The sequence below is a fragment of the Ochotona princeps genome, chromosome 4 (genome assembly GCF_030435755.1).
Source record: "Ochotona princeps isolate mOchPri1 chromosome 4, mOchPri1.hap1, whole genome shotgun sequence".
Taxonomy (NCBI): domain Eukaryota; kingdom Metazoa; phylum Chordata; class Mammalia; order Lagomorpha; family Ochotonidae; genus Ochotona; species Ochotona princeps.
In genome coordinates, this window is record NC_080835.1 from 2,883,596 (window position 1) to 2,892,508 (window position 8,913).

At 63.3% G+C, this 8,913-nt stretch overlaps 1 protein-coding gene across 1 annotated transcript; it reads left to right on the top strand.

Moving 5' to 3' along the window:
• The first annotated feature begins 24 nt into the window (after positions 1 to 24).
• On the top strand, positions 25 to 7,347 carry MRPL21 (mitochondrial ribosomal protein L21). Its single transcript, XM_004598263.3, has 7 exons — positions 25 to 130; positions 831 to 888; positions 1,974 to 2,059; positions 2,740 to 2,903; positions 4,795 to 4,847; positions 6,057 to 6,160; positions 7,236 to 7,347. The coding sequence occupies exons 1-7, from the start codon at positions 46 to 48 to the stop codon at positions 7,298 to 7,300; spliced, it is 615 nt and encodes a 204-aa protein (XP_004598320.2). The 5' UTR covers positions 25 to 45; the 3' UTR covers positions 7,301 to 7,347.
• Positions 7,348 to 8,913: the final 1,566 nt, after the last annotated feature.

Sequence of the window (8,913 nt, forward strand, 5' to 3'; positions counted from 1 at the left end):
CCGACGCACGAGGTCCGTGCCGCTTCCGCTTCCGGCGGGGGTGAGATGGCGGCGGCCTTGGCGGTCGGCGCGGGGCGGCTGGCGTCCGCGTGCGTCCGCGGGGTCCTGGGGGCCGCGGGACCGGCCGCCGGTGAGACGCGGGCCGCGGGCTGCACGGAGGGAACGGGGCCGGGTGCTGCTCCGCGCCGCGGGCGTGGGTTCGGATCCCGGCGACCGCCCCGGGTGGGCACCTACACTGGCCCCCCAGTGTGCTGGGCGCCCCGTGGGCACCCGTGTGCCGGTCCACCTGGACGAGCAGCGCTTGTCGGCCCCGCCAAGGGACAGAGGCGATCAGGGACAGAGCTTGGGCAGGCCGTGTGCTCTCTGAGCCTCGGCACCAAGGGTCAGCGGCTGAGCCCTTCTCTTCCAGGCCATTGGCAATGACCGCTTTGTCCACTGGCCCAGGCTGTTACCAATGGTGGGGGGTGTTGGGCGCCGTGGCCTGGGATCTCGGTTAGGCCGCAGCGAGGCGGGTCGGCAGGGGCCGAGGTGGTCCCCACTCACTCTTCAGGGTGCTAGCCACAGCCCCCACTCCTCCCCACGTGGGCTCCTGCAGGGCTGCATTGAGCGTCGTGGGCACAGGCCCAGGCCCAGGGGACCCTGCCTGTGTCCTCGGGGAGTCTGACATGAGGTGTGTTCACACCGTGTGATGATGATGTCTCGCTGTGGCACCAAGAGCCCGAATCCCCCCATGTGGCCACGTCGTGAAGTGGGTCATGGCACCCAGAACGCTGCCCAGGAAGGCGTGTGTCTCGTAGCCGTCACTTGCTTTGTGTATCTTCTCCCCACAGCCTGCCTTTGGCCTGCTTCTAGAAGATTCAGTGCACAGAGCGCGCCGCCTGCACAAAGGTAATAGAGCGTGGGTTTCGGTGCCTGCCTTTCCAAGTGGCCCGTGGCGGGGTTGGCGAGGGTCTTTGCTGGTACTCAGCTCTGACCTTCACGCGCGTGGGAGCAGAGCGGCGGGCAGCCCACGAGCAAGGACACCTGGGCCTTGGGGAGCTGCTGTTTTGTTTTCAAACATCTGTTTGTGTTTGAAAAGCAGAGTTACAGAGCGAGACAGGTCTTCCATCTGCTGGTTCCCCAAATCCCACACTGACCAGAGCTGAGCCAATCCAAAGATAGGAACTTCTTGCTGGTCTCCCACACGGGCACCCTTCTCCACTGTTTCCCTAGGCTAGACCAGCAGTGGAACCACTGGGACACAAGCCGGTGCCCGTGTGGGATACCAGCACCATAGACAGAGGTTTAACCTGCCACGCCGTGGCACTGGTCCCCTCATCCCTTCTCTGGAATCTGGGCTCCTGGGTCACGAGTGAACCCAGTGCAGGACAGACCAGTGCTGGCTGTGTCGTCCCACCTGACCCTTCATGGCCCCTAAAGGCCACTGCCTTATTCCCAGTTTTTCAGGGTGCAGAGGTGGGATTCACCCCCGGGGCTGCCCAGCTCCCACAGTCCCTGTATAAAGTAAGAGCAGGCAGCCATCTGGGAGGAGGAGGGGTGGGGGCAGAGTAAGACTGTGGCTCCGTGTGAGTCAGGCTGAGTGGAGGCCGGCTGCAGCCTGGCTCCCAGGAGCCATGAGCACCGGGCCCGGGGCCAAGGCTGGGCACAGGGAGAGCTCCCATCCACCTGCATCCTGTAACACAGAGCCGAGCGCCTGGGCCTCTCTAGACATAACCCTGCCCCATCTCGGCTCAGCCAGGCTTCCCCAGGGAGCAGGACCGTTATAGTTCCTGATTGGATGTGCAGACGTTAGCTGGGCGGCAGGCTGTCCTGGGCAGTGTGGGGCCTGCTGACTGGGCAGGCCTGCACACGTGCGTGGTCCCCGCGCAGCACCACGCCCATGCCCACAGCCCTGCCCTGCCTCCTACACCCAGCCCCCACTTCGGGATACACAGCGGCCTTTTGCACACGTGTAACGGTGGGTCTGTTCACAGCTACGTTCCAAAAACATCTCTGAGTTCCCCTCCATGGCCAAAAGTGGTGCTGCCAGACCCAGCAGAGGAGACAAGACACCACAGAGGTAAGGACTTGGTGGCATCGGGGGCTGGAGGGCAGCCCACCTCCCCCACTTGGCCTCCGATGGCCAAACTAGAAGGACCTGCGAGCACCTGTTGTGAGGGCGGGGCGGGCCCTGGCCAGCCACTGAGGGGCAACATGCCTTCAGGGCCAGAGTTCTCCGTCCCGGGGGGGCCCTGGTGTGGGAGAAAGAGCTGGTGCCATGCCCGGGGCGAGACCATGTGCCAGGAGGCTGCAGGAGCCTGGGTTTATGGAGTGGAGGTCCCGGCAGTGGGAGTGGCTGCCTTGAATCCCATGCGGGGTCAGTAGGCAGCTGCCAGAGACTGCTTCCAGGCAGGACCTGCATCAGGTCCACCCGTGCCCAGCGAGTTTGTGTGAGCAGGGTAGAGGTGCCAGGCATCTACGACAGAGCCAGGAGCTTGTGTGGCTGGAGGCGGGCAGGTAGCAGGCTTGCTGCTGGTGCTCCTCAGGGTCTGCCCACCGCTACCCGCCGGGCTCCCATGGCTGCTGCTGGTCCCTGATGAGCCTCCTTAAACCCCATAGGCAGTGGCAGGTGCTGCGCCTCCTGCGGCCGCTAGGGGGAGCTGCTGTGCTGCAGTGGATGTGCCGCTGGGGTGCCCAGGGTCCGTGCCCGCTGGACACGCTGCTGCCTGGTGGTGGCTGACCGGCATGCCTTCCCCGCAGAGCTCGTGGGAAAGGTGAACGAGCTGATTGCCCAGGGCCAGTACGGCCGGCTCTTCGCTGTTGTGCACTTTGCTGGCCACCAGTGGAAGGTCACCTCCGAGGACCTGATCCTGATTGACAATGCCCTGGACGCTGCGTGCGGGGACAGGATCCGCCTGGAGAAGGTGAGACCATGCCCCTCTGCGCGAGGTGGACGTCGGGGTGAGGGGCGGCCAGAGGATGGGTAGCAAGGGGGGCAGCCCGCAGTCCCAGGACAAAATTCCATCCGTGCAGCCCTGCCTCCCGCTCCCCTTACCAGGCCCGCCCAAGGAGGGCGTGTGATCACGGGGTTAAAAGAAGTTCGAGTTGGGCGGGCACGTGGGGAATGGCACTCCCGTCAGCCAAGTACCTGCACCCAGGTCTCAGGCAGGAGTTTCCCTGGGCTAAATCCCACCCTCCTGCCCAGCCAGCTCAGCCTGGCCAGCCTGACTGGTTACGGCTCTGGCTGCTCCATTTGGGGAGTGGGTTTGATTTTTTTTTAAAGATTTACTTTATCTTTATTGGAAAGGCAGATTTACAGAGAGGAGGAGAGAAAAAGAGGAATATCTTCCACCCGCTGGTTCACTCCCCAAGTGGCCACAATGGCTGGAGCTGCGCCGATCCGAAGCCGGGAGCCAGGAACCTCTTCCGGGTCTCCCACGTGGGTGCAGGGTCCCAAGGCTTTGGGCCGTCCTTGACTGCTTTCCCAGGCCACAAGCAGGGAGCTGGATGGGAAGTGGGGCCACCGGGACACAGACAGGTGGTGGGCTGGATTTGTGTTGCACCATGGCAAGGCCCCTGCGGTGGACCGTGTCTACAGGGTATAATTCACAGTGTCACGCATCATGCCTCTGAGGTCTGTGTTCATGAACGCGGTGGTCCTGTGTGCTCACTGTAGGGGAGTGGAGGCTGTCCCAGCACCGCACCCAGGCCTGAGCTCCGAGGGGAGCTGGTCCACTCAGCGGGACCACAGCAGGAGAGCCCCTTGCCCTGGGCGGCCTGGGCAGTGCCCACGTGAGCTGGGGACAAGAACAGGCAAGACATCGGTGTGGGAACTGACGCGCTGGCTCGGGCGGGGGATTTGTGAAATGTCTCAAGGCATGTTGTTTGGAAACATTTTGCTTTCACAAAAAAATTAATTAAATTACACAAGTCCTGCCCAGTTCATCTCTCAGAAATTCGGCAGTAGAGAGGCTGACAACATGCCACGATTGTTTCCATCTGTGGCCCTGCGTGCGTGCGTGCTGTGCTTTCTATGTTTTTGTGTGGTGTGGTTGGATGTTTTCTTACCAGCACATGTGAGGAGGTCCTCTCTGCTACGCTATGACCCAAGGCACTGCCACGAGGGGACACGATCCTCCCCACCCATGAGAGGGGTTCCTCACCGTGGAGTCCTCAGCAACCCAGGCTGTGGCTCACTGACTCGGTCTCTGAGTCAAAAACAACAAGAGGGCCGGAGCAGTGACACACAACAGGCCGGGCCTCCGCCCTGCAGTGCCAGCATCCCACAGCGGCCCCACTTCCCATCCAGCTCCCTGCTTGTGGCCTGGGAAAGCAGTCGAGGATGACCCAAGGCCTTGGGACCCTGCACCTGCATGGGAGACCCGGAAGAGGCTCCTCCCTGGTGTGCAATTTAAGTGAAAAAAAAGAAAAAATATATATATATAAATATATATGGGGAAAGGGGGTGGGGGGTGTTCCTGACATGGTTGCTCAACAGGCTAATCCTCTGCCTGTAGAACCAGCATCCCATATGGGCACTGGTTCTAGTCCCAGCTGCTCCATGTCCCTTCCAGCTCCCTGCTTATAGACTGGAAAAGCAGAGGAGAATGGCCCAAAGCCTTGGAACCCTGCACCTGCGTGGGAGACCCGAAAGAGGCTCCTCCCTGGTGTGCGTCCTGGCTCCCTCGTGGCCGAGGAGACCCACGCCTGTCCTGGCGTCTCAGCCCACAGAGCTTCCTGCCACCGCCACTCTCAGGACGGCCTGTGACTGACCACAGGAGGCCATGACTAAATGCACCTGTTTCAATTGTTCAGGTTCTGCTGGTCGGGTCGGACGACTTCACACTGCTTGGCAAGCCACTCCTTGGGTAAGGCACGGTGAAGTGCTGGGCTCTGTCCAGCCCGCGGGCTGGCCCCACGTGTGGGGGGACCTGCTACAGTGTGTGGGGGGGGACAGCCTATTGGGAATTTTCACCATTAGCCCAAGACGCCAGCTGCAGCGTCACACGGAGGCCTTGATTCCAGCAGGAGATGGCTGCGGGGAGGGGGAGAGCAGAGACAGGTGTTCTGCAGGGGTGACATGAGGGGCTCCAAGGGAAGCCAGCAGGAGAACAGAGAGCATGGGGTGGGGAGGAGAGAGGCAGGGGGCCACACGCTCCCTTGCAAGGGGGCAAATATTAGGAGCATGGCACTGTGGGGGGTTGGCGGGCAGGGCGGCTGCTCAGAGCCCCGAGGCCACAGCGGGTCGGCCGGCAGGGCGGCACCTCGGAGCCCCGAGGCCACAGTGGGTCAGTGGGCAGGGCGGCAGCTCGGAGCCCCGAGGCCACAGTGGGTCAGTGGGCAGGGCGGCAGCTCGGAGCCCTGAGGCCACAGCGGGTCAGTGGGCAGGATGGCAGCTCGGAGCCCACAGCAGGTCGGCGGGCAGGGCAGTGGGTCGGCGGGCAGGGTGGCAGCTTGGAACCCACAGCAGGTCGGCGAGCAGGGCAGCGGGGCAGCGGGCAGGGCAGCGGGTCAGTGGGCAGGGCGGCAGCTCGGAGCCCACAGCAGGTCGGCGGGCAGGGCAGCGGGTTGGCGGGCAGGGTGGCAGCTTGGAGCCCCGAGGCCGCAGCAGATTGGGTTGTTGGAGAACTGACTTACAGCAGATTGGCAGAGAACAAAATTGGACTCAAGACTTACAGAAGTGAAACCGAAACCAAAACCCTGGGGAACCGAAGCAGACACCAGAAGGACACCCAGTCCAGCTGGCGGGGTCTGGTTGGTCTTCGGGACCGCCGTCCAAGACTCCCCGCTCTACACTCGCCTTGCCGCCAGTGCCAGACCCGGCATGTGGGACCCTCGTCAGGAAGGGCGGTTAGTGTCCTGTGAGGAGAGTGCCCAGCCCCAGGCCCTGGCCTGGGCCGCATCGTCACACCTGCACAGCCTTTGTCGGGCACTGGCATAGCTTCCAGAATGTTCCAGGGAGGGCACTTTTTCCATCAGCAGAGAGGAAGATGACCGCTCGGAAAGGCGCCCAGAGGCACCGGTGTGCTGAGAGCCCATCCCGGAAGCATGTGGGGCTTCCCTGTTCTTCCTTCTAGGAGGGACCTTGTTCGCGTGGAAGCCACGGTCATCGAGAAGACAGAGTCATGGCCAAAGATCAACATGAAATTCAAGAGAAGGAAAAACTTCAAGAAGAAAAAAAGTAAGTTGGAAAAAGTGCTGCTGGTGCCTGGTGCTCCCCCTGCTGCTGGGAGGGGTCTCGGGGTTCCCCCAAGAACTCCAGCCAGGAGTCCAGCCAGGAGCCAGCAACAGGCGGGAGGGGGGAGGACCCCGAAATGGACACTGGTGGGCACTGGCAGTCAGTGTGGCCCTTGCTGGGGCCCTGGGCACGTGTGCATCATCCAGGTGGGGGAAGGGGAGGAGCTGTACCACCGCTGGGTCGGGGGGCACAGGAGCTGCAGGGCCCTCTCCCGGGCCACCAGCTGCCCCTGCGGGTTTCCGTGCCAGGGAAAACACAGCACTGGGTGAGCGAGTGGAGGGACCAGCTGCAGGCAGGCACAGCGGCGACAAGTGCTGCCACCATGGCCACATTGCCAGGGAGGGGATCTGTGGAGGGTGCCAGTTCCCCTGGGGGTAAGACTCCGGCCTTCCCAGGTGCTGCTGACCAAGGGCGGCGCCCGGCTGGTCCTAGGAGAGGGCGCAGCCAGGCCTCGCCCCGCTCCCTCGCCCCGCTCCCTTGGCTGCCTGGTTCACTCACAGACCTCTGGCATCGCCCGAGGAGCACTTCCTCCAGGAGCAGATCCGGATGTCCCTGAAAGATACAGCTCCGACCGGGTGGGACATCTCAAGAACAAGAGGCCCCAGGCCTCATCAGGGTGGGGGAGCTCCCACTGTCCTGGGAACCACGTGGCTTCCAGCCCTTGGTACAGCAGCAGTGGCCCTGGTGGGCGTAGTTAAACACACTGCTGGCATCCAGCAGCACCTGCCGCCGCCTCCCCCGGAAGCCCCATGTGTCTGGTCAGTGAGCCACCTCCACTGCTCACAGCACAAAGCAGGTGCAGGGAGAGGGGCTCGCTGGCCCGGGGCCGCCTCCTTGTCTGCCAGGTGCAGGGGCGTGAGGTGGGGCTGGTGCCACACAGGCTCAGATCTGCCTGCGGGCAGGCACCACATAGAGCTGCCCGCAGGCGGAGCCCCAGCCTGGTAGCACAGGGGCTGGGCACCGGGGTTCCCCAAAGGTGGAACCTGTAAATGAGCCCAGGCTGGCTTCTCTCCCACAGTTATCGTGACCCCACAGACTGTGCTCCGGATCAACAGCATCGAGGTGGCCCCCTGTCTGCACTGACCACCGAGCCACCCGGGCCGAAGCCTGGGAATAAACACATTTCCCAGGATCTGTGTGCCTGCCGGGTGCTGTGTGGGCCTGGGAGCGAGGGAGATGTGAAGACAGCACGGCGACCAGTGCTTGCTCAGGGACCCGGGCCCCTGGCCGCCCGTGCCCTGACCTCACAGGAGGCACAGGCCAGATGCCTCTCCAGGACAAGAGGGCCAGACCTGCGGGTGCTGTGAGCCCTGCGCCGTTACAGCCACCTGTGGGTGAGCCACCTGTTGGTGCTGTTCTGCCACGTGGGACTTGGGTCCAGCCATCCCGAGCCCCGGTATCACTTTGCCCGTCTCCTCACTCGGAGCCCAGCCTGGACTGGTGACCAGATGTGGGAGGGGGCACGGAGGCTCCCCAGGTCTGTTTTGGGGTGTGTTGGGAAGTTCAGGAAGACCACAAGAACCGGGCAAGAGGAACTCCGCCCTGGCTCTGGTGCCATAGACCGAGTCAAAATGTCCCTGCTATGGCTTCCAGCGGCCCCTGGCAGTCCCCCTCCCCCTGCCAGGCCTGGGAGGGAGGAGTTGGCACTGTCCCAGGGGTGTTGTCATCCCCCCACCACGCTTGGCTGCCTGGTGGCCATGCTGCCCGCTCTCCCGGCAGTGACTCCCCGTGAACAGCAGGGGGCAGCAGCCCAGCCGCCCAGAGGAGTGCCTGGGCCTCCACCTCACCTGGCCTCCACCTCAGAGCCTTCCCTGCCCCTGGTGCCTGTCCACCCACGTCACTGTCCTGTGGGCAGGTTGTAAATCGCATCCCGCTTTCCGTGGCTTGCACACATCCGTTGTCATCCATGCTGCGTTCAGCAGACATTCTGGAAAGCTCTGCACAGCCCTGATGTTATCCCTGGGACCATGGGGGCTTCTGAAGCCGCACGGACCTGTGTGTGACTCGGGCCCCCCTCGGCTGCGCCCCGCGTGGCCCCCACTAGGCTTCCTCCAGTGGCAGCCCCATGGGAGCACAGGAACGGGCCTGCGTGGGGGGACAGGGGTTGACCCAGAGGTGATGGCCCAGCTGGGACACCTGACTTCTCGGAGAGCCAGGTTCCAGTCCCAGTGCTGCTGGCTCTGGCTTCCCACAGGAGGCTCCCGGGGGTCCCAGCTCAGGAAGTGGGTCCCCAGCCCTGATAGAGGAGAACCAGGTGAAGCCCCTGGCTGAGGTCCGGCCCAGCCCATGTGAGGGCTGAATAAATACATTTAATTAAAACTATAAAGTGAGGTGGGAGCACACAGGGCCAGGGAGTTGGGGGCCTGAGGGTGAGGGAGCGTCCGTGTGGGAGGGTGGGGTTCTGGGCCTGGAGGGGTGCCGGCTGCACCCCACGGAGCATGCCCGGTGCCGCTGCCCTGCGCACTCGGGAGGGTTATCGTGGTTATTTGTCACTGATGTTTTGACTTTTAATGGACTAGATTAATGAGTTACTGCTGACTGAAAAGCAGCACGCACAGAGTGCAAATGTCTCAGGAGGCCCCGCGCACCCCCACTGTCCGCCTCCCGGCCCCGCAGTCAACAAGGTCGCCTTCCTCTGCACTGCCAGGCCAGGAGCGGTCAGCTGATCGGCTGGGCCACGTGGGCCTGTCCCCTGA